The sequence below is a fragment of the Mesoplodon bidens genome (assembly GCF_964165515.1).
Source record: "Mesoplodon bidens genome assembly, chromosome: 1".
Lineage (NCBI taxonomy): Eukaryota > Metazoa > Chordata > Mammalia > Artiodactyla > Ziphiidae > Mesoplodon > Mesoplodon bidens.
In genome coordinates this window covers 141,787,707-141,814,434 of record NC_138176.1, presented here as the reverse complement: position 1 = coordinate 141,814,434, position 26,728 = coordinate 141,787,707, and the positions used below count along the sequence as shown (strand labels likewise).

General features: G+C 37.1%; 1 protein-coding gene across 1 annotated transcript in view; it reads left to right on the top strand.

Moving 5' to 3' along the window:
* GABRB1 (gamma-aminobutyric acid type A receptor subunit beta1) overlaps positions 1 to 26,728 on the top strand; it is a gene marked incomplete at both ends in the record, with an annotated part of 395,135 nt that overhangs the window by 101,531 nt on the left and 266,876 nt on the right. The window contains one exon of the mRNA XM_081224159.1: positions 25,126 to 25,346. Coding sequence (XP_081080285.1) covers positions 25,126 to 25,346 — 221 coding nt within the window. The remainder of the gene's footprint in view (positions 1 to 25,125; positions 25,347 to 26,728) is intronic.

The following is a 26,728-nucleotide window of genomic DNA, read 5'->3' as shown; positions in this document are numbered from 1 at the left end:
AAATAAAGCAACCTCTTGGGGTATCTCTAAGTTACACTTGCAGTAGTTACTATTTGTTGAATATTTGTTGAATACATAACTGTATATTAAGTGCTATCCTAAGCTTTTCATTTTAGTATCTTGATTAATTCCAAACTAATGGTCAGGAAACTGGACCTCAGAAAGGTTAAGTGAATTGGTAACAGAGTTAGTAAAAGACAAAGCTGGAATTAAATTCAGATCAATATGACTCCAAATCCTATACTCCAATTATGATACTATGTGAGACTACAGTTTCTAAAAGTGCAGCTCAGCAGTGGATTTTAGAGAAACTATCACAGCTGACAGCACATGATGCGTAACTCAGAAGTGGAGTACTCATACACTGTATTAGAGACCAGACTGTGTGCATTATGCCTGGTCTATCATGTCATGAACAACCAGAATGCCAAAGCTCCTCAGTTGGATGTACATTACGGAGTGAGCATTATTTATTCATTATTTATTCAGTTCATATTAATATAGTTAAGTCTAGTAAACATCTACTGGTGACTATGTGCTAGATACTGTGGGCATACAAAGATGAATGAGACATGGGCCACAAATTTGAAAGCATAGAGTGGGGATACAGGTGAAAAAGCCAAATAATGACCATACTGAGTAGAATGGGTAAATGCTTTAGCAGAGAAATGAACAAAGTAACAAAGAGCAGAGGGGAAGATTAATTTGGCTTGGAGTGGGGACTGGGAAATTCTTTGTAGAAACTGGTACCAACTTGGGCCTTGGAGGTAAGTAGGATTTTGAGTTTTAAGAAGAGGAAAAAAAATACAACCAAAGACAGAGATATACTAGAATGTTAAGGAAATAGCCTTTTGTGTCAGCAGGAGGGTACACTTGAGTGGGCAGGTAGTCAGGGGGCAAACAATATTGGAAAAGTAGGTTGAGACAGATTACTGAGAACATTGCTTGACAAGGAAGAGTCTGGACTTCTGTTTTTTGGAGGTATGGCAACTGTAAGCAATTTTCTTCTGCCAAGCAGATCTTCCCTGGAATATGAATCAGGAAACCTCACAAATGCTGCCCATGGTGACGCCACACTAAACTACAGCATCATTTGCCTTCTTGTACAGTTGCAATGTGTCAACCCACTAGTATTTTCAACCACTCCCCTGAAAATTGGGGCTTATGACTGCTGTCCATAGTGTCCTCTTCAAATATTTCAAATATGCAGGCCATTGATTACACACATATATGCACACACTTATACCCAAGAAAGGGGATGGAAAAAGAGAGGGAGAGAGAAAGAGATGTGCTGTGAGCACAGGAAGGATTTTTGTGGACTTTTTTTTCACCTTGCAGAAGAAACAATTTTGATGTAGCATGTCTATTTATAGATCTCTAAAAGTGACTTCTAGTCAGGTAATCTTGCATGTATAACATAATGAATATTGAAATGTAATGGGAACTTTAGATCCTCCTGAAACTAAAGTATTTCAGTGGCAACATCAGAGGGACTGACTCCAAAGGGATGAGATTTGTTACCATGGCAACTCCCAGGCTGACTCATTCATAGATAACGCCTTAAACTTGTGACATGAGAGAAATTGCTTGAGGATTTTTAACACTGTACCAAAATACACATTGCTCCATGCAGATGAGAAAATATATCAGCATAGGCTTCCCCCCCACCAAGTCTTTCTATGGCATTTCTAGACAAGATCTCTCTTGTCCTTCAGTCTCTCCCATGTTTGCGATGGGGAAATGGCTCCAGAGGAGGTGTGGAAAATTGAAGGGAACTCACAATGCTCTTCAGAAATAAAATTCTGCATTGTGCTTGCAGATATCACTTTAGAGGCCGCACTACTTGCTGATCCTTGATTTCCACTCACATCTGAGCTGGGGATCCAATTTCCAGTATGCTTCAGAGTTACATGCTTTAGAAACAAATGTGCAAAACCAGAAATAAGTAAGTTGGAGGGATAGGAAAACACCCAGTACCAGAAATTAAAGATAATAGAACTCTCTTTCTCTTGATCTCCCCCTTTCCTCCTTTAGTATTCATGAAAATGTTTTTACAGGAAACACTAAGAGAATTTTCCAGGTTTACATTCCTTTTGCTGCAGTGCAAAGAGAGTAGAAATGGAAATTGACCAAATAGAAAATGATCTAAATGGAGACAGGAACAGATTTCATAAGACTAATGAAAAAATAGACATAGCTCATTTAGGATTCTGAAGAACCCTGAGGGAATACCCAGGTCACTGTTTCTCAAATTAAGACCGGAAAACTAATAACATAATAATCTCCTTGGAAGAATCCATCAAAAAATGTAGATTTCAGGACTGTACTCCTCAGAATCAAACTCAGTAGTCCAAGCGGTCATGATGGTAATTACGTACATTGAGTGCGAGAATAGTTGATCTAGCCAACCTACTCATTTTACTGGATGTAAGAGCTCCTTGTCTGGGAATTTGATTTGCCAAAGATTATCCTTAGGTCTAAAACCCACTTCTCCAAATCCTCAGATTCATTCTCATTAGCAAACCAAGTTTCCCACGTGAATTTTTTTAAGGTAATGTATTAATTTAAAAAAATTATATAAAGCTTAGAATATGACTAATATCCTTTAAATATCCTTAAAATGAATGTTTTGGAATGTGACACCACAGTTTAATTAGAAATTTGATTGATTGGATAGTAAATTATTCAAGGCAATTTCTTTTTTCTGGGTCATTTTTGTTGCTGAACCCTAACTTTGAAACACATATGTCCCCTGGGGATGGATAAGGCACACTAAAAATTAATAAAATAACATAGTTTAAAAAGTGAGTATTACTAGTTATTTACATCTTGTACATTACATGAGAAAACAGTTTTCTCAGCAAAAGATTGAAAGTTCATTACTATGGGTTTGGGGGTTTGTCTATAGATTTTCATACTGAGAGTATTCATCATCACTAATATCCCATCCCCACCCTTGAGTGATAAGGGATCAATTGCCTTGGATTCAAACACTGAAAGAGCGTTTTGGCTCTCAGCCAGCAGAAGAAGAAAGACTGATATGCATGAAGCTAGGCCCTTGTCTTGCCTCAGTCTCTAAATTCACTTTGATGACCTCATTTAATCTCATAGCCACAGTGCTGGTGAGGACTTATTAATCTGTACCCTTGATATCTTTCTACACCTTTATTTCAACTAATATATTTAAATCTCCACTTCAAGCACTTCAAAGTAATATCCAACCCAAATGCATCAATTTTTCCTTAAATTCTGATACTTTTCTTGCATTTTTGGCTTCATCTCCCATATCTACAGCAGCAGTTTAAATGCATTCTCTTTCCCTTCAGTGTTTTATCTCTACTCGTCCCCTACTTTTTCTATCCCAATTCAGACTCATAGTATGTTTCATTTCTATTACAAAATTTAATTGTTTGTGACTTAACTACCTGCTTCAGGATTCTTCCTCACTCTAATCATGTATTGATTCATTCAACAAATATTTGTTGGGCCCCCACTAACCTGCAGGCCCTGTACTCAGCACTGAGGGATCACCAGATAGATACACTCTCATAGGGGTCACAGTCTAGTGGAGGAAACAGAAGGGCATGAACCAATTTCCTGTGGAATGATGCAAGTTACAATGAGAAGGGGCTATGGGAACAGATGAGAGGGGCCTCCAGTCTGAGGCCTACATCAGTTGGGGATAACCAGGCAAAGAGGCAAGAGAGGAAGAATGAGTGTTCCAGGCCCAGAAGTCTTCATAGCAAGAGAAAACAGCATGTGTTTGAAGAATTGGATGATGGAGTCAAAGAGGAAGCAAGTCAGAAGTGTGGCTGGAGAGAGACGAATAGAGGAAGCACATCATTTGCCCTTAGGGTATTTGTATTTTTATCCTCATAACATCGAGGAGCCATTAAAGTTTAATCTTGGAGGCAACATGCTTATAATTGCAATTTAAAAAGATTGAAATATCACTTTACCTGCCATACAACAAATGAATTAGAGAAGAGCAAGCATAAATGCAGATGACTAGTCAGGAGCCTATTGCAATAAATCAGGTGAGAAATGATAAAGGCCAAACTAGAGCATAGCAACTGTAAACAGAATAAAGATATGTATATATATATATATATATATATATATTTTATGAAATAGAAAGGCCAGGTTTTATTGACTTATTTAATGTGGAAAGTGAGGCAGAGAGAAGAGTCAAGACTCCTAGTTTCTGATTTGATCCACAACGTAGATGACTGTACCATTCACTGAGAATAGAGGTGGAGATGGAGGACCAGATCTAAGTGTGAGTGGGCACGATACTATTTTGGACCATGGATGGTTCTTTCATTCAGCATCCCATTATCTTGGTGCTTGAGGCATAGAAGTAAACCACAGTACCCCTACCCTCAACCAGTTTATGCTCCCCCGCTTCTACCAGAATGTTGTCATACACACACAATCTTAATTAAAAGATCCTTAACCTGTAGGTGCTTACCATGTTTGCCTTTCATCTTACTGTCGCTTAGAAATAATTTTTAACAAGGGAAATATAGCTGCTACTATAACTCATGACTAAGGAGGCTTTTATTTGAAAGTGGTAAAATACTTTGGCAGGCTTTTGAATGTGAACGGCACCACTAAAAGAAAATTACTCTATTTCCTGTACTCCTCAAAGATTATTATGGAACAAAAATGTTGTCTTTCCCTCAGCTAACATCTGAAGAATCATCAGGGCAGTGATGAACAATTGACTGTATTTAGCATTCCATGGGGTTGTCAACAGCACACAGATAAGAGCATGGCAGCCGCGTTCATTACCGTCACCAGCTGATGAAAGGGGAGTTCATGGATAAAACATCAGAGAGGGCTGAAAAGTCTACATTAGAACTGAATGTTAATGATTAATTGGCATCCATAAAAAAGCAAGGCAGAAGTCAGCCTTAGGCAAGAGATAAAAGTCTTGTCCTAGGAGGAAAATCTTTTGTGCTTGTGATACATGTTTAAGCTATTGCTTGTTATGTGGTACAGAGGAAAGAACTAGGAATTTAAAGTCAGACAGACTTGGGTTCAAATTGCAGCTTTAACTTTTTCTAGCAGAGTCTCTTCTATAAAAAGGGAATATTAATTTCAACTTCATAGGGTTGTTAATGAGGTTTAAACAATGTAACATGTAGAAAGCACCCAGTAAATTACCAGTCATATACCTAAACACATTTAGTAGTAGACAGCTCTTATTGTTCAGTATTTAGTGGAGAAAAAATTAACAATTCAAAGAGAATGAAAATATATGTTAGGCATTGCGTTGTTCTGTAACATGCTTGAAGCTACTTGATGTTCCTTATTTATTCAATTATAGTTTTACAGTTTTTTAAGACTATTATATACATTATTTCAATCATTTCATCATTTCAACAATCTTGTTGACATTTTTGCCTCCCAACACACAGGTAAGGAGATTATCAGGCTAGCTGACAAATTTGCTCTAAGATCTCAGGACAAATGAACACTGAATCTTTAACTAGATTCCAACTCTCCCAATTCTGTTTTAGCCAAAGACTTAGTTGATCGCTCAGTTTGTTTTAGCATAGTGTTAGCCTGGAGGCTTTATTCCTAGTTGGGTCTAGTCTATATCCTTAATGCAAATCTACTAAGATATGCATGTTTGGTATAGGTCCAAGGATGGCTGTGAAGCTATATCAGAGGAAAATTAAGTTTACCAGAATTACTAGCTTTAAAATTCACAAACCATTTTTTCTACACTGCCAAAGGAATTCTCAAAGTGTTTTTGGGGTTTTTTGGGGGGGTGGGGTTTGGTCACTGCGTGGTGTAAGTTTGCCAAGTCCTTCTGTGCAGCAATATGTGCCAGATCTGGTCAAAGGTTAACAGAAGTTTGAACAGACGCTCAATGAGTTTAAGCCACTGGAGGTGGCCAATATGGATATTTATGTAGCTCTTTGATTCTGTAAACCTGACTTTAAGGCCTTAGTTGATGCTTTCTATAAGTTTGAATTTAGTTCAATATTTAGAAAATGATTGTACCAAAGGAGCAGCCTGTGGTTTTATTTTTACTTACTTTAGCAAGTTATTATATTAAGCTCCAGAATATGGCATCATATAAGACAAAAGATGCAATAAAACACCAGTACTTGTGGTATTTCTGTCTATCTATCTATCTATCTATCTATCATCATCTATCTACCGATCTACAGAGAGAGGAGAGATTTATTGCAGCATTATTTTAAGTTGTAAAAGGACCTGAGTAATATTCCATTGTATATATGTACCACATCTTCTTTATTCATTCATCTGTCAGTGGACATTTAGGTTGCTTCTATGACCTGGCTACTGTAAATAGTGTTGCAGTGAACATTGGGGTGCATGTGTCTTTTTGAATTATGGTTTTCTCAGGTTATATGTCCAGTAGTGTGATTGCTGGGTCATATGGTAATTCCATTTTTAGTTTTTTAAGGAAACTCCATACTGTTTGCAAGGCAGAAAGAGAGACATAGATGTAGAGAACAAATGTATGGACACCAAGGGGAGAATGAGGGGGTTGGATGAATTGGGAGATTGGGATTGACATATATACACTAATATGTATAAAATAGATGACTAATAAGAACCTACTGTATAGCACAGGGAACTCTACTCACCACTCTGTGGTGACCTCAATGGGAAGGAAATCCAAAAAAGAAGGGATATATATATACATATAGCCGATTCACTTCACTGTACAGCAGAAACTAACACAACATTGTAAAGCAACTATATCCCAATAAAAAAAAAAAAAGGAAAAAAAAGAACCTGAAACAACTTCAATGACCATTAACAAAATAATGACTAATTTCCATGTTACGGGATACTGTGTAGCCATTAAATGGAATGAGTTGTATCTCTACCCATTGATTTGGAGGAATTTCTGAGTTATTAAGAAAAGAAAGATTCAGTAAGGATGGAATAATTTCAGGGAACTTCCATAAATATAGGTTTTAGGGAGTTGAATTAATGGCATAGATATCAAAGGTAAGCCATTTTGATTTAAAATAGTTTTTATCAAACTGGACCAGGGGAAGGAAAGCCAGCTTGCTTTCTGTTTTACCTCCTCATTTAAAACTGTACTGCATGGATTCCAATTACCAGGTCCCAGAATTTAAGAAATTACCATTCAGAGATCTTGACTGATTTATGGGTAAATTGACTTTTGAAGACTGGCCTGGGAACACAACCACCCATTACTGTGTTGTCACTATGGAGACATTAATGTCTGAGGTCTCCACAATCCATTCACAAATGCCATGTTATAATATTATAAGCAGAGCACCGGGGAGATTTATACAGTTAGTGCACTGCACAGACACACCTTGTCCATCAGGTGAATGATGTGGAAATCTAGTCTCTGTTCCTCACCTGCACAAGCTCTATGTCCAACTGTGGGGCTGAGGTAACAGGAGGAAGAAAAGCTATTGTGTAATTCCTATAAATAGCTTTTTTTTTTTTGCACTCCCCATAAAGGTAGAGAAACGTGTCAAAGTATAATTGGGACCCAAGGAATAGGGACAAGGTAATCGGAAAAGAAGACAAAAGGAAAATCTCTGCTCCCATGAGAAGGGGCAGGTACAGACTATGGTGGCTTTAAATCAGTGGTTATCAACCAGGGAGAATTTCGCTCCCCTCCCCCCTATCCCGGGCACATGTGGCAATGTCTGCAGCCATCACTAATTGCCATGACTGAGGGGCTGCTACTGGAATCTAGTGAATAAAGGCCAGGGGTGCTGCTAAACATCCCAGAATACACAGATGCAGCTTCCTACATCAAATACGTATTCAATCCAAAATGTTCATAGTGCTGAGGTTGAGAAAGTAGACCCTAAATGAACAAACACCCTATTTAAAAAGAGACTAAAATGTTAGGAAGGAATGAAGGTTTGCTAAAAGGAGATTGGCCCTAAAATCACATCTTGTCTGATGTATTATTCTTCATGAAAATTAAATATTTTATTATTGTAGCCATTGTTTTAAGCTATTTAATTAGCTGCCATGTAATGTGTTTTTAATGTGAAAGAAAAAAAAGTGTCTCCTGGTTCCAAAATCTTCCTTTCTCAAAAAGTAGCGAGTTTTATCTGATTTGAAGTATGCCATTTTCTATGATTGCTGCACAAATAAGAAATCTAAATCTCGGGAGAATTTTCCCTTGATATCTTCTTCCATTCATTATTTATATAGAACCGTTACTGAAAACTCCTTCCTGAACTTCTAAAGTTCAAATTATGGAAGTCACAGAAGATGCTGTCCAAAGATTTTCAGTCTGTTGTGTAAACACAATAAATGTTAAAAAAGAAAGATTCACAGAAGTGAATATGATATGATGCTATTTTTACAAAACAATGACAAAAGTTCTATCTATATGTATATATGTTCCTAGATAATTGCATAAACATAATCAAACATATAAAAGGTTGCTCACCAAGTTTCTAACTAGTGAAAGAAAGTACAACGCAGGAAGAGAGATTGCTGAACAATAAATAAATAGGCAAGCAAACAAACAAATAAATAGCTGTGGAAAAAAGTAACAATGCTTATGATAAAAAGTAGTATATATAGAATGATCTCATTTCTTTTAAAGTAGATAGAAAAAAATTAGATACCAAATTTTGATGATGATTATCTCTGAATGGAAAATTAAAACAAACAAACAAACAAAAAACACAAGACCATTGGTACAGAAAAGAGAGGATGGAACAAGAGAGTGAATGTAATAAATTTGCTATTTGGGAATTATAATTTGCTGCCTAATCTATTTTGAGAGTTCCCCAGGGACTCCCCAGAGATCACTACCTACTGTCTCTTTAGGATGATAATTTGAAGGAAATCCATCTTCCCATTAGGAAGTTTGAAAATAAACGTTTTGAAAGTGTCCTAAGGATACCTTCCTGGGAAGGCAAGTTAAAGTTCTAAGAGATGTCAGAAAGTGCTTGATTCTGGAGAGAGATATTCCTGTAGCCCTTAACAATCCCTCTTATTCCACCCTATTAATTTTAGTTAAGAGTTCCTAAGATCTCATTCTCCTCCAAGAATACAATACCAGACCTAGAATTTTTGCTATTGACTGCTCACTTTTAAGCTCTGTACACATTACAGGATCACAAATCACAAGAGAAAACTGCCTTCCTGCACTAGAAAATGATCACAGATTTTTTTTTTCATCTCTTCTAAGTAGTTTGTGTTTTGATAGGATCTTGGTTTAATTCTGATTCTCATATCCTTTCTCAGTTTAGCTCAGTCTATAGCTTGGATTTTTCAAGTTGCCATGCATACCACATGTTGGTTTTCATTCTGGTCATTCATAGTCCAACTCAGGATAGTCAGCCAAAACCGTCACATTCTGCATTAGATCCTCCATGAAATTGATTTTATTTCTTTTCTTACTTAGATATTGGGGAAAATGGAAACTAATTTTCTATGAACCTCTGGAACTAAGGAACTTTGAAAAAACCTTAGTGTGTCATAGATAATTAATAATGTGGTTTTAAATGTCAGTAGTTTATGAATCATTCTCCTGATAAATTAATCATCAATCTAATATTTTATTGAAATTTTTGAATATTGACTAACTTGTAAATGAGCTTGAAAGTTTCTCTGCATAGAGATCTATTTTTAAAGCTTTAGTATAAATAGGCTAATACTTCCAAAATGACAAGTTATTACTAGAACTATCAATGAAATTTCATTTGATATAATTCAAAATATGTCTATTAGTACTTTGTAGAAAGTCACAATTAATTCATTCCTAACGAGTAAGTTTTTGTTAAACGCCATATGCTTTTATCATCTCCCAGAAATTTATCAATTTTCTATATTCGTGGGAATTATGAACTCATTAATCTTGAGTTGTTAGAGAATGGAAATTCTGGATTATTAATTATTTTAGCTAACTGAGAGTCCCCATGTATGTTACCTAAGGATAACCAATATTTCAAAGTTTAAGATGAGTTGGCACTAACATACTTAGTGCTGATATCAGCTGCCCCAAACACACAGAACTACTTATTTCACATTCAGTTAACATATTTGAGCACTTGCTATCACTGGTGCACTAAGCTAGGGCCTAAAAATATAAACGTTTGCCCCTGGGAAGCTCCAAGTCTAGTGGGACTGAGAAATAATTACAAAATAAGTACTACAATCAAAGTAGAAGAGGAGAGTTCTGAGAACTCAAAAGAGTGACTAATCCCAGAATCAAATTTCCCCAGGGATGCTATCCTCTTCTCACCGTCTACTGTCTCCATGGTGAGCAACTCCATTCCCATGGCTGCATCTATCCCTCATGACTCACTTAGCTTTGTTTCTCCATAAGCCCTGCCTTCCTACATTCTGGCCCATAACTACTTGCTTGGCACCTCTATGTGCAAGTGCCACTGACACCCACAACTCAAAGTAGCCCGAAATAAATGAGTCATTTTCAGTCCCAAATCTTCAATTCTTACTATTGTTATCCATCTACTCACTTGGGTCAGAAACCCTGTAGTCATCCTTGATGACCCCTTCTCTCTATCCTCCCAGATCAAAAGGTCACCCCAAATTCTGCCTTAACTGTTTCTATTTTCTCTCCTCCACCTCCCCTTTAGTGCTGTGTTAACTCTGACTTCTCTATACTCTAGGTGAATGCCAGAGCTTGTTAAGCTGCTAACCTCTTACTCAATAATCTTGTCTCTTGCAGTAGGCAACCACCAATGAAGGAAAGTAGAATCACTCTGAGTTCTCTGAGTATTTGAGGTGGGGGAAATTTCACACAGGGAGCTGGTTACAAAGGTAGTGGAAGGACTGAGAAGCCGATGGAGGCCAGGGGAACAGCTTGGAAATGAACAGTGCTCAGTCTCACCTCCTAGCCTAGGGGCTCCTAGGAGGCAGGCAGGGAAGATGTATTACTCAATGTTCTCTCCTCAGCCTCTGGCATAATACAATTTTTTCAATCTAGTCAACAATCATGAAATGTTGACAGAATGAATTAGTCATTCGAATAACCTAAGATCTTTTGACTTAGAAGTTTCTAGACAATTTTCCCTGCTTCAGGCCCAACATTCCAATATATCTTACCATGGAAACAACTTTAATTATTAGCACTTCTGATTATTTAGGTTTTAGAATATAAGACATTTAAACTGTCACTGTATGAAACACAAGTTTTATCATATCCTTTTCAAGAAATTGGATTCATTGTATAGGAAAAAGCATTTTCCTATTTTTAAAGAAAATGAATCTTTACAGCTTCTAAAGTAGATATCAGATCACAAATGCTGAAATTTTTATATTGTATAGTCTCAGTTTTATATATTGAGAGTCTCCTGCAGTTCATTGCATCAGAACACAATTTTGTACTCCAGTTGTCATGTCAGTGTCATATGAGCCCATGTGATTTCCATAGATGACTATCATTGGTATCTTGTTCATCCACAAGATTGATTCATTCCAGAATAGTTCAGAACACAACACAGACTGACAAAAAGTCTGACTACACGGATAAACCAAATGGGGCTATTTAGGATGAGACAAATGTAAAAGATTATGTTCTCTGAGGCATAGTACAGACTATGGTTAGTGAAAAATAATCAATAAAAATAAGAATATGGGCTTGGGAAAAATGAGAATGCATGTATTTTAAAGATATTCTGATAAAATATGGCTAAGGAGTAAGCACAACAAATATATATTGATAGCATGATACTAGGTGATAGATAAAAGATGAAAAATTAACAGAAAATCTGGAGATACAGTGATGCATTTCTGCTGCAGAATATACTTAATGGTGACACTGATACGCAAAGCATTCATTTAAACAAGAGGTTGCATTAGAAACAGGTGTGGTGTGGTTCATTTTAATTACAACCTAAATTGGTGTATTCATCAGGCAATTTTTCACTAAAGTTTGTTTTCATGAGATGCAAGTTGTGTGAGATTTGTTTGTTTTGTTTTTCTATCCTTATAAGAAATACTACCTGTTGCCAGCATATACATTAGTTTCCAGGTTACTTTTCTTGATAATTGTCATTGTGTTTGACAGGGAATTTTCTCCATAGAAGTAAATATGTTTTCCTTCTCTCTCCTTGCTCTCTTGGTTAATAAACAAGATCAAATATATCTCCCTCCACTTTTTTCCAGTCGTTTAACATCTCTAAGTCTCAGATTTTCATAATACCTCCCTTTCTTGAAATTAGGGAGATGGGCCAGATGATTGAGGTTTTCTGTGTTTTTTAATATGTATAATTATTGCTTAATGAGATTCTGGTATGGACATCAATCAGCATAATTATTATGGTTTTTTTTTGGTTGAAGGAAATAAAGATGGAATCAAATTAGCACAAGTAAAGTGAAGTTTGTGGTAATAATACAAAGAAGGTTCATAAGAGGTTGAAGTATTAAACATGTCCAGACCCCAGGAGAACTAGAAATAGGAAGCAGAAAGTCTTTATGAACTTGGTCACTCATTCTCTAATGATGCTGTTTCTCCTATGGCTATTTTCTGCATCTTTCTCCATTTGTTTCTTCTTTTGCAAGCTGGCTTCCTCTTTTTATTCATAGTCTCTCCTCTCTTATAAATTCATAATAGCAGTGCAGCACTAGTTCTATGTCATGACCTTTGCACTTGGTCCCACAGCTCCTGTATCAGATCCTTTATCCAATAGCAAATTTCAGGGAGAGGACTTTGTTTGGTCCATCTCATCTTTTTGAGCCAGGCACAGTTTTATCACCTGCCTATGGACCAGCTGGTCTTAACTTAGACACCTACTCTTCATTCCCAAGGTGTGAGGAGGGCAGAATCGTGTGATATAGAACATAGTCATGCTCAATCAGCAGGGACTGTAGGCATGGCAATTTCCATCACAGGAGGTTCTGTAGAAGTGATGCACAGCTCTACTATATCAGCCTTTGGGGAAAGCAGCCTTAGCTTTGGAAAGAGTTGATCTCAGAGTTCAATGAACTGGCATAAATGTTTTATAAGGAACAGGGATTTGTGCTTGGGACTCCTTATGATGTATAATGTACAATCAAATCAGTGAAAGATAAAATGCAAATGTGGGCAAGGGCCTTGGTTCTTTCATATATATATATATATATATATGAAAGTTCTCCCTTTTCTTGGGAACAGTTTGAAAAGGAGGGATTGCTCATATGATCCTTCTGAGCAGATGCAATGTTACTAGATGTTAAAGCAATATTTTGTTTCTTCACTATCAAGTTAGTTTGAGATGTGTACTGACTATGGAGGCAGCTAATAAGAGACTTCACTTTTCGAGCCCACTATGAAGTCTCCTTAGAGCTCATTCTGATAAAATGCATACCTCAGTGTATTGCCTAAACCATATAACTCTTTCTCCCTCCTCTGATGCTAGATAATTAATGGATTTCTATCAAATGATTTCTTATGTTGAAGTGGCAAATTGTAAAGTATCTAATGCTGGCATCCCTTACACAAAGTTTTGAGGGATATATAAAAGTTCAAGTAGACATGTTGTTGATGATAGAGGATTTTGAAATATTTGACTGATACAAAAAAGGAAGATATTTTCATTTAAGGCAGGGTTTCATAACCTTGACATTACTGACATTTGGAGCCAGATAATTCTTTGTTGTAAGGGATGCACTGTTCAGTATATTAGGTTGGGGAGCATCCCTGGCCTTTACCCACAGATGCTAGTGTTACCAAGTCCAAGCACTTACTGCTCACCACATGACAGGCCAATAAATTGAGGGATGAGGTGTTGGGGCAAGGAGTAGCTACTTCATTCAGAAAGACAGAAAACTGAGAAGGTGGCAGACTAGTATCCCAGAGAATCATCTTACCCGAGTTACAATCCAACTTTTTACCTCTATATGAACAGAAAAGTGTTCAATCTTTAAAGGTGAAGCCTGGGAGGCAGAACATGAAGGAAGGGCTATTATGTATATTCCAGGCTATAGGAAACATTCTTTTACAAAGGTGCAGAGCTAGCATGCTAAGACAGGCAACAGAGCACAAAGGTTAAAACTAAAAGAATAGATCCAATATGGAGTCAGGTTTATTCTTCTCTGTGATGTTAGTTGCACACATGGTACTCCCAGTTGTAACAACCAAAACTGTCTCCAGACATTGCTAAATGTCCTCTGGGAGACAAAATCACCCAGATTTTAAAACTACTGTTCTGAAAAGAATGTTACCTTTCTCTATCTGACTTATGTCACTAAGCATAGTACCCTCCAGTTCCATCCATGTTACAAATGGCAAAATTCTTCTTTTTATGGCTGAGTAATATTCCATTGTATATATATATATATATATATATATATATATATATATATATATATATATATATATATATATACACACACACACACACAACACATCTTTATCCATTCATCTGTTGATGGACATTTAAGTTGATTCCATATCTTGGAATGCTAAGTATATGCCATCACTTATACGTGTAATCTAAAAAGTAAAACAAATGAATGAATATAACAAAACAGAAACAGACTCACAGATATAAAGAATAAACTAGTGGTTACAAGCTGGGAGGGAGAAAGGGGGAGGGGAAAGTTAGGGGTAGGGGATTAAGAGGTACAAACTACTATGTATAAAATAAATAAGCTACAAGGATATACTGTACAACATAGGGAATATAGCCAATATTTTATAATAACTTTAAATGGAGTATAATCTATAAAAATTTTGAATCACTATGTTGTACACCTGAAACTAATATAATATTGTATATCAACTATACTTCAATAAAAATAAGTAAATAAATAAATAAAAATAATGTTTCCTTTATTCTCCAAAGAATTGCTTTGATTTATTATAAATATTTTTATTTTTTTAAACATTTTTAGATTTAAAAAGTACGGTTTTTGGAGTTTAATTGTGCCCTACTAATTTGGTATCGTCTAACCTGCTTTTCCTCAATGAATCAAATTCTCTCATTCCTGAGTTAGCCTGACGAATTTCATTAGCAATCTCATACCAGTTAATCCCATTAATTTGCCTCAGTGTCGAGTCCCCTATGGCCCATAGTTTCTAAATATGTCACACTTTCTCTCAAGGAGTAGACTGCACACTTGAGAAAGCTGGTTGAACACTTAAAACACACCTTGAAGAAAAATGATTTCAGCATTCTTGACCAAAGTATTAATACCTTTTATTTCTTTCCAAAAACTTTCCATGCTCCCTGGAGTGCTCGTACTTTAGACTAATGAAGGATTAATAGAAAATCTGTTGTAACAGAGAGCAAAATACAGTAACTTTAAGCCTTGCTTTTCCATCTAAGAATAGAATACACCAAAACGATACCATAGGCTTTATCATATGCAGATGTGACTATTAATATTTAAGGTGCAGATAGAAAAAATAATTTATTTAAACTTAAGTAAGTAGTTTCCCAGAGATATAGATCATAAATTCTCTCAAGGAGAATTTGCCTATCTCACAAGGTTGTGAAAACCACAGAGCACAGAGCACTTTCTAGAAGGATATTCTTGTCATGCATGTGGTAAAATATACATAGTAAGGATATATTGCTCTGTTTTAGGTCTTTCCACATTTTGCATCATTATTGTCACAATTATCATTAGCTTCAAAAAGTTTTTTTTAAGGTTATCAAACTCATGGGTCCATATTACCATTTATCATAGAATCAGGTCCTAGATTAAGATAGCAAAGAATAAGAAGAAAAGTCCTGAAAGATATTTATTCCACATCACCCACTTCCCAATGTAAAATACTAGCATCCATAAATTTCCACTGCATGACTTCTTACTGCAAACAGGGTAAGTTACTGCTTTAACTGAGAAATAAGGTGTGATGTTTAGTCAATATTTACTGAAAATAGAGTGAGCTATATAGAGCAAAGACTCACTATTTGTGTATAGTTCTCTCTTTACAGGAAACAAAATGGTTTCCACAAAAGAAAGGGGAAAAAGTCTACACACACACACACACACACACACACACACACACACACTTACTTAATCTATGCAGAGATCACTCATGTTTACATTATTTTCTCCTCCCACTCTCCATTATTTACTTACCACAAACATATTTTAATCATAACATTAGCTATTAGAGTATTATTTGTCATTATAATCATTTGAATTTTTTATATCTTTATTGGAGTATAATTGCTTTACAATGGTGTGTTAGTTTCTGCTTTATAACAAAGTGAATCAGTTATACATACATATGTTCCCATATCTCTTCCCTCTTGCGTTTCCCTCCCTATCCCGCCCCTCTAGGTGGTCACAAAGCACTGAGCACATCTCCCTGTGCTATGCGGCTGCTTCCCACTAGCTATCTATTTTACGTTTGGTAGTATATCTATGTCCATGCCACTCTCTCACTTTGTCACAGCTTACCCTTCCCCCTCCCCATATCCTCAAGTCCATTCTCTAGTAGGTCTGTGTCTTTATTCCTGTCTTACACCTAGGTTCTTCTTGACATTTTTTTCTTAAATTCCATATATATGTGTTAGCATACGGTATTTGTCTTTCTCTTTCTGACTTACTTCACTCTGTATGACAGACGCTAGATCCATCCACCTCAATACAAATAGCTCAATTTCGTTTCTTTTTATGGCTGTGTAATATTACATTGTATATATGTGCCACATCTTCTTTATCCATTCATCCGATGATGGACACTTAGGTTGTTTCCATCTCCTGGCTATTGTAAATAGAGCTGCAATGAACATTTTGGTACATGACTCTTTTTGAATTATGGTTTTCTCAGGGTATATGCCCAGTAGTGGGATTGCTGGGTCATATGGTAGTTCTATTTGTAGTTTTTAAGGAACCTCCATACTGTTCTGCATAGTGGCTGTACCAACTCACATTCCCACCAGCAGTGCAAGAGGGTTCCCTTTTCTCCACACCCTCTCCAGCATTTATTGTTTCTAGATGTTTTGATGATGGCCATTCTGACTGGTGTGAGATGATATCTCATTGTAGTTTTGATTTGTATTTCTCTAATGATTAATGATGTTGAGCATTCCTTTATGTGTTTGTTGGCAATCTGTATATCTCCTTTGGAGAATTGTCTATTTAGGTCTTCTGCCCATTTTTGGATTGGGTTGTTTATTTTTCTGATATTGAGCTGCATGAGCTGCTTGTAAATTTTGGAGATTAATCCTTTGTCAGTTGCTTCATTTGCAAATATTTTCTCCCATTCTGAGGGTTGTCTTTTTGTCTTGTTTATGGTTTCCTTTGCTGTGCAAAAGCTTTGAAGTTTCATTAGGTCCCATTTGTTTATCTTTGCTTTTATTTCCATTTCTCTAGGAGGTGGGTCAAAAAGGATCTTGCTGTGATTTATGTCAAAGAGTGTTCTTCCTATGTTTTCCTCTAAGAGTTTGAAGTTTCTGGCCTTACATTTAGGTCTTTAATCCATTTTGAGCTTATTTTTGTGTATGCTGTTAGGGAGTGATCTAGTCTCATACTTTTACATGTACCTGTCCAATTCTCCCAGCACCACTTATTGAAGAGGCTGTCCTTTCTCCACTGTACATTCCTGCCTCCTATATCAAAGATAAGGTGACCATATATGCGGGGGTTTATCTCTGTTTATCCTGTTCCATTGACCTATATTTCTGTTTTTGTGCCAGTACCATACTGTGTTGATTACTGTAGCTTTGTAGTATAGTCTGAAGTCAGTCTCCAGCTCCGTTTCTCATTCTCAAGATTGTTTTGGCTATTCGGGGTCTTTTGTGTGTCCGTACAAATTGTGAATTTTTTTTGTTCTAGTTCTGTGAAAAATGCCAGTGGTAGTTTGATAGGGATTGCATTGAATCTGTAGATTGCTTTGGGTAGTAGAGTCATTTTCACAATGTTGATTCTTCCAATCCAAGAACATGGTATATCTCTCCATCTATTTGTATAATCTTTAATTTCTTTCATCAGTGTCATAATTTTCTGCATACAGGTATTTTGTCTCCTTAGGTAGGTTTATTCCTAGATATTTTATTCTTTTTGTTGCAGTGGTAAATGGGAGTGTTTTTTTGATTTCACTTTCAGATTTTTCATCATTAGTGTCTAGGAATGCAAGAGATATCTGTTCATTAATTTTGTATCCTGCTACTTTACCAAATTCAGCTCTAGTAGTTTTCTGGTAGCATCTTTAGAATTCTCTATGTATAGTATCATGTCATTGGCAAAGAGTGACAGCTTTACTTCTTTTCTGATTTTGGATTCCTTTTATTTCCTTTTCTTCTCTGATTGCTGTGGCTAAAACTTCCAAAACTATGTTGAATAAGAGTGGTCAGAGTGTGTAACCTTGTCTTGTTCCTATCTAAGTGGAAATGGTTTCAGTTTTTCACCATTGACGATGATGTTGGCTGTGGGTTTGTCATATATGGCCTTTATTATGTTGAGGAAAGATCCCTCTATGCCTACTTTCTGGTGGGTTTTTATCATAAATGGGTGTTGAATGTTTTTGAAAGCTTTCTCTGCATCTATTGAAATAACCATATGGTTTTTCTCCTTCAATATGTTAATATGGTATATCACATTGATTGATTTGCATATATTGAAGAATCCTTGCATTCCTGGAATAAACCCCACTTGATCATGGTGTAGGATCCTTTTAATGTGCTGTTTGATTCTGTTTGCTAGTATTTTGTTGAGGATTTTTGCATCTATGTTCATCAGTGATATTGGCCTGTAGTTTTCTTTCTTTGTGACATCCTTCTCTGGTTTTGGTATCAGGGTGATGGTGGCCTCATAGAATGAGTTTGGGAGTGTTCCTCCCTCTGCTATATTTTGGCAGAGTTTGAGAAGGATAGGTGTTAGCTCTTCTCTAAATGTTTTATAGAATTCGCCTGTGAAGCCATCTGGTCCTGGACTCTTGTTTGTTGGAAGATCTTTAATCACAATTTCAATTTCAGTGCTTGTGATTGGTCTGTTCATGTTTTCTATTTCTTCCTGATTCAGTCTTGGCAGGTTGTGCATTTCTAAGAATTTGTCCATTTCTTTCAGGTTGTCCATTTTATTGGCCTAGAGTTGCTTGTAGTAATCTCTCATGATCCTATGTATTTCTGCAGTGTCAGTTGTTACTTCTCTTTTTTCATTTCTAATTCTATTGATTTGAGTCTTCTCCCTTTTTTTCTTGATGAGTCTGGCTAATGGTTTATCAATTTTATTTATCTTCTCAAAGAACCAGCTTTTATGTTTATTGGCCTTTGCTTTCATTTCCTTCATTTCTTTTTCATTAACTTCTGATCTGATCTTTATGATTTCTTTCCTTCTGCTAACTTTGGGGTTTTTTTTTCTTCTTTCTCTAATTGCTTTAGGTGCAAGGTTAGGTTTTTTATTCGAGATGTTTCCTGTTTCTTAAGGTAGGATTGTATTGCTATAAACTTCCCTCTTAGAACTGCTTTTGCTGCATCCCATAGGTTTTGGGTTATCGTGTCTCCATTGTCATTTGTTTCTAGGTATTTTTTTATTTCCTCTTTGATTTCTTCAGTGATCACTTCGTTATTAATAGTGTATTGTTTAGCCTCCTTGTGTTTGTATATTTTATAGATCTTTTCCTGTAATTGATATCTAGTTTCATAGCGTTGTGGTCGGAAAAGATACTTGATACAACTTCAATTTTCTTAAATTTACCAAGGCTTCATTTGTGACCCAAGATATGATCTATCCTGGAGAATGTTCCATGAACACTTCAGAAAAATGTGTATTCTGTTGTTTTTGGATGGAATGTCCTATAAATATCAATTAAGTCCATCTTGTTCAATGTATCATTTAAAGCTTGTGTTTCCTTATTTTCATTTTGGATGATCTGTCCATTGGTGAAAGTGGGGTGTTAAAGTCCCCTACAATGAATGTGTTACTGTTGATTTTCCCCTTTTATGGCTGTTAGTATTTGCCTTATATATTGAGGTGCTCCTATGTTGGGTGCATAAATATTTACAATTGTTATATCTTCTTCTTGGATCAATCCCTTGATCATTATGTAGTGTCCTTCTTTGTCTCTTCTAATAGTATTTATTTTAAAGTCTGTATGTCTGACATGAGAATTGCTACTCCAGCTTTCTTTTGGTTTCCATTTGCATGGAATATCTTTGTCCATCCCATCACTTTCAGTCTCTGTGTGTCTCTAGGTCTGAAGTGGGTCTCTTGTAGATGGCATATATATGGGTCTTGTTTTTGTATCCATTCAGCCAGTCTGTGTCTTTTGGTGGGAGCATTTAATCCATTTACATTTAAGGTAATTATCAATATGTACATTCCTATTCCCATTTTCTTAATTGTTTTAGGTTTGTTATTATAGGTCTTTTCCTTCTCTTGTGTTTCTTGCCTAAAGAAGATCCTTTAGCATTTGTTGTAAAGCTGGTTTGGTGGTGCTGAACTCTCTCAGCTTTTGCTTGTCTGTAAACGTTTTAATTTCTCCATCAAATCTGAATGAGATCCTTGCTGGGTAGAGTAATCTTGGTTGCAGGTTTTTCTCCTTCATCACTTTAAATATATCCTGCCAGTCCCTTCTGGCTTGCAGAGTTTCTGCTGAAAAGATCAGCTGTTAACCTGATGGGGATTCCCTTGTGTGTTATTTGTTGTTTTTGCCTTGCTGCTTTTAATATATTTTCTTTGTATTTAATTTTTGACAGTTTGATTAATATGTGTCTTGGCATGTTTCTCCTTTGATTTATCCTATATGGGACTCTCTGTGCTTCCTGGACTTGATTAACTATTTCCTTTCCCATATTAGGGAAGTTTTCAACTATAATCTCTTCAAATATTTTCTCAGTCCCTTTCTTTTTCTCTTCTTCTTCTGGAACCCCTATAATTCGAATGTTGGTGCGTTTAATGTTGTCCCAGAGGTCTCTGAAACTGTCCTCAGTTCTTTTCATTCTTTTTTCTTTATTTTGCTCTGCAGTAGTTATTTCCACAACTTTATCTTCCAGGTCACTTATCCGTTCTTCTGCCTCAGTTATTCTGCTATTGATCCCTTCTAGAGTATTTTTAATTTCATTTATTGGGTTGTTCATCATTGCTTGTTTCATCTTTAGTTCTTCTAGGTCCTTGTTAAATGTTTCTTGCATTTTGTCTATTCTATTTCCAAGATTTTGGATCATCTTTACTATCATTATTCTGAATTCTTTTTCAGGTAGACTGCCTATTTCCTCTTCATTTGTTCGGTCTAGTGGGTTTTTATCTTGCTCCTTCACCTGCTGTGTGGTTTTCTCTCTTCTCATTTTGCTTATCTTACTGTGTTTGGGGTCTCCTTTTTGCAGGCTGCAGGTTTATAGTTCCTGTTGTTTTTGGTTTCTGTCCCCAGTGGCTAAAGTTGGTTCAGTGGGTTGTGTAGGCTTCCTGGTGGAGGGGACTAGTGCCTGTGCTCTGGTGGATGAGGCTGGATCTTGTCTTTCTGGTGGGCAGGTCCATGTCTGGTGGTGTGTTTTGGGGTGTCTGTGGGCTTATTATGATTTTAGGCAGCTTCTCTGCTAATGGATGTGGTTGTGTTCCTGTCTTGCTAGTTGTTTGGCATAGGGTGTCCAGCACTGTAGCTTGCTGGTCATTGAGTGAAGCTGGGTGTTGGTGTTGAGATGGAGATCTCTGGGAAATTTTCGCCGTTTGATATTACATGGAGCTGGGAGGTCCCTTGTGAATCAGTGTCCTGAAATTGGCTCTCTCACCTCAGAGACACAGCACTGACTCCTGGCTGCAGCACCAAGAGCCTTTCATCCACATGGCTCAGAGTAAAAGGGAGAAAAAGTAGAAAGAAAGAAAGAGGATAAAAGAAAAGAAAGTAAAGTAGGTAAAATAGTTATTAAAATAAAAAATAATTATAAAAATGTTTTTAAAAAGTAAAAAAAAAAAAAAAAAAGGATGGATCCAACCCTAGGACAAATGGTGAAAGCAAAGCTATACAGACAAAATCTCACACAGAATCATACACACTCACAAAAAGAGGAAAAGGGGAAAAAATAATAAATCTTGCTCTCAAAGTCCACCTCCTCAATTTGGGATGATTTGTTGTCTATTCAGGTATTCCACAGATGCACGGTACATCAAGTTGATTGTGGAGCTTTAATCCGCTGCTCCTGAGGCTGCTGGGAGTGATTTCCCTTTCTCTTCTTTGTTCGCACAGCTCCCGGGGTTCAGCTTTGGATTTGGCCCCGCCTCTGCGTGTAGGTCGCCAGAAGGCGTCTGTTCTTCGCTCAGACAGGACGGGCTTAAAGGAGCCGCTGATTCAGGGGCTCTGGCTTACTCAGGCCGGGGGGAGGGAGGGGCACGGAGTGCGGAGCGAGCCTGCGCAGCAGAGGCCGGCATGACGTTGCACCAGCCTGAGGCGCGCCGTGTGCGCTTCTGGGTAAGTTGGCCGTGGATCCCGGGACCCTGGCAGTGGCGGGCTGCACAGGCTCCCAGGAAGGGAGGTGTGGAGAGTGACCTGTGCTCGCACACAGGCTTCTTGGTGGCGGCAGCAGCAGCCTAAGTGTCTCATGCTCGTCTCTGGGGTCCGTGGTGTTACCCGTGGCTCGCGCCCGTCTCTGGAGCTCCTTTAAGCAGCGCTCTTAATCCCCTCTCCTCGCGTACCAGGAAACAAAGAGGGAAGAAAAAGTCTCTTGCCTCTTCGGCAGGTCCAGACTTTTTCCCGGACTCCCTCCCGGCTAACCGTGGTGCACTAACCCCTTCAGGCTGTGTTCACGCAGCCAGTCCTCTCCCTGCGCTCCGACCGAAGCCGGAGCCTCAGCTCCCAGCCCCCGCCCGCCCTGGCGGGTGAGCAGACAAGCCTCTCGGGCTGGTGAGTGCTGGTCGGCATCGATTCTCTGTGCGGAAATCTCTCTGCTTTGCTCTCTGCACCCTGCGCTCTCCTCCGTGGCTTCGAAGCTCCCCACCTCCGCCACCCGCAGTCTCCTACCGCGAAGGGGCTTCTAGTGTGTGGAAACCTTTCCTCCTTCACGGCTCCCTCCCACTGGTGCAGGTCCCATCCCTATTCTTTTGTCTCTGTGTTTTCTTTTTTCTTTTGCCCTACCCAGGTACGTGGGGAGTTTCTTTTGGGAGGTCTGAGGTCTTCTGCCAGCGTTCAGTAGGTGTTCTGTAGGAGTTGTTCCACGTGTAGATGTATTTCTGATGTATCTGTGTGGAGGAAGGTTATCTCCTCCTCTTACTCTTCCGCCATCTTCCTCCAAGACTCTCATTTGTATTTTATAATAAGTTTTTCCTCATCACACATTAAAACTTTCTTTGTTGAGGAGAATGTGGAGTAAGGATTTTGCCTCATGGTCTCATTGTGAGGAAATCCTCTGTAGCGCTCACGAGAGCTGGAGGCTAATGTGTATTCAGCGTGAGTAGTGGAACCTGTAACCCATTGCTGATTGTGCTGAGCTAGTCATTCATTTTCTTACATTGTCTGAATTACAAACAAGACCCCAACAACAAGACTTACAAGACAGACAATTGCTTTCTTTCATGATTACCAGGGTCCTTCTTCCTACAGGTTCTTTTATAAACATCTCTTTAAAAGTGGAAATGCTTATGAAAACGAATACGTACACTCCAAATAATTTGGAAGTATGATATTAATCTTTAAATAGCAACAATTTTTGAAGATAATATATTTGTTTAGCGTGTTAGTTTCTAAACTAGTTGCACCATAATTCTCCCAAGTAATGCTTTCAATAAGCTAGTAAAATGCTATTATTTTTATTTTAGAAATGAGACATCTGACATATAAGGGGTTAAGTTAGTTGCTCATGGTTACATAGCTCTACATGTGGTAGATTTTGGAATGGAGGTGTTTTAGAATCTAAGGCCCAGAATCTGTTCAATTCATTGTCCTCCGAAAAGGTATTGATGTTAAGAGCTTGATGAGGATTCAAATGCAGATGTTAGCAATTGAGAAGAGAATTGTGTATAACCCTGTGGGTTCTCTTTTTCTGTTAAATGAAGGTAAGGTGGAAAGAGGTTTCAGACCTATATAAAGGGTATTGTATGATTAGTAGCAAAGAGCAAATGTCCTTGCCAATGAACAAGAAAGAATGGCTTTGAATTATTGCAAGATTATTTCTGAGTAAATAGTGTAAGCATTCTTGAATATAGTGGTTAAAGGACATTGGAACTCATTATCGAGAACAAATGTTGTCTTATCATTTAAGATATTTCAGAAATGCATAAATATCCATATAGGTATCTAGATGAAGTGCAGTTTGCCCAGGTGTAAGTCATGATCGGAGCCGATGCTTCCCAAACAGTGGTATATATAACAATGGCAGTACACAGAGTTGTGCAGGAGTTATGACGTGTTTTCTTAATTGTTGCTTAAGCATCCAGCTAAAGCTGTTGACAGATAAATATCCTTTAAAAGAAAAAGTGAACCTTCTGTTTTTATGATATTGGGACCACATCTTAAGTCTTTATGATTTTACTGCTACCTCTTATTCTTTTAATGGACAATTATACTTTGTATTAATAGAGTTCTTTAAAAACATACAACGAAAGCTCTAAGATAATCTTCACCATTCCTCTCCTGTGAGCTTGACACATTTATTGAGCCCAAATTTTCCTGTCTCTCACTGCCAGGGGAAACCTGGGCAGAAAGAAAAGTGCGAAGGTATGTCCTTAATGTAACCTTTTACAGGAGATGGAGAAACAAACTCGAGTACAAACCCATCTCTGAACTCAAACCAATTCCTGAATCAAGCAGTACTATAAATACAATATCCAGAGGTAGATTTTTGTGAACATGAATCTATAGGTACAACTTCCCTTTACAGCCTTCCCCATGATATCATTACCTTAACATCAAACCTTAAAATTCAGTTAAATGGATTTACTCTATATTGGTGCAAATGCTTCTGCATGCATTCAATTATTGCACTAGTACTTCTAACCTATCAGTTGCCCTATACTTGGAGGTGCAAATTTCAATATATTCAAATATAACCTTGTAGGGGAGGTTGGTGAGTCAACCTAGCACAGGGAGATCAGCTCGGTGCTTTGTGATCACAGAATGGTGAGTCACTAGGCATCCTCAGTACCACATGCTATCACATTCTTACCAAAAAGGCTTTTAGATGATGACAGTGATGATGATCATGATGATGATGATAATGATGATGATGATGATGATGATGATGGTGGTGGTGATGATGGTAAAATTCTTTGTTCGGTTTCCTTTTTTTGCAGGATTATACACTCACCATGTATTTCCAGCAGTCTTGGAAAGACAAAAGGCTTTCTTATTCTGGAATCCCACTAAACCTCACGCTAGACAACAGGGTAGCTGACCAACTCTGGGTACCAGACACCTACTTTCTGAATGACAAGAAATCATTTGTGCATGGGGTTACAGTGAAAAATCGAATGATCCGACTGCATCCTGATGGAACAGTTCTCTACGGACTCCGGTAAACAGCTTTATGTTGCATGTTTTACTGTTGTTGTTCATGTTGTTTAATTTTTACTCTTGGAAATGGATAGAGGGGGAGAAAGGCAAGTAAGTGAATATATAGACTCTTTAATCTTTATAATAAAATTATATTAAAGTTCAGAAAATCTATTTAGAATAATTCAAGCTAAATCTAGACAACTTTGTCCATCAAAGGAAAGTGAATTTTTTTTGCCGTGATCCTCAAATAATAAACATAGTAATAAGAATATGTGTTTTTGTTAGACAGATTTCACATCCAGCTTATTCTAGAAGCTACATAAATTTTTTTAGCCAATTGTTTGATTATTTTCGGTCCACCCAGACTCAATTACAATGTGTTCTAGGTATTCTGTATAGCTACTTAATTATGAAATGGAATTGAGAAACATTTTGAAGAAATAGGAAAATATTTTGTGGTGACTTTTAGAAGTGCAAAGTGATTTTATTCCCTTAAATCTCTTATGTTTTCATTTTTATTTTCATGTATGTGATCCACATTAAATTAATTTTTGTATTTCTTATGAGGTAGGGATTGAGGTTCATTTTTTCCATATGACTATACAGTTATTCTAGTACCATTTATTGAAAAGACTTTGCTTTTCCCTTCAGATAGTGTTGGTACCTTTGACTGAATAATTGGGGGTCTATTTCTAGGATTTATTTTGTTCCACTGTTCTTTTGGTCCGTCCTTAGACAGTATCACACTATTTAATTACCATAGCTATTTGTTAAGTTATGAAGTCACATAATGTAAGTCCTTCAACTTTATACTGACTGTTTAAAATTGCTTTGGAAATTCTAGGTTCTTTGCATTTCCCTATAACTTTTAGGGTAAACTTGTTGATTTCTACCCAAAAAAAGTCCACTGGGCTTATAATTGAGTGTATTGAATCTATAGATCAGTTTGGGGAGAATTGACAATTTAAAATTATCAGGTTTTCTAACCATGAATATATCTTTATTTGTTTATGTTACCTTTAATTTCTATCAACAATGTTTTGCACCACAATGTGTTTTGTTTCATTTATTTTTTTAAAGAATCAAGTGTAAAAGAGGTAGTATACACTTACAGAGGTCTGTTACTAACCCTCAGGTAGTTAAGGGTTGATTAAAACTTTTAGGCTACAGTTCAAATCAGCTACCAGTTTTACCAAAGAAATAATTTGAATTGTAACATGTTATTGTAGGATGCATAGAGTGGAGGTTCTTTAACCTTTGTTAATCTTTGTGATCCCTTTGAGAAGCTGATGAAATTTTCCTGTTATTTTAGAGTATTCATAAGTGCCCTAAAATCCTTTTATAGGGCATCAATGCCAAGCTAAAACTGTAGTTAAGGGCCAACAGTCTAGAATTAATGTG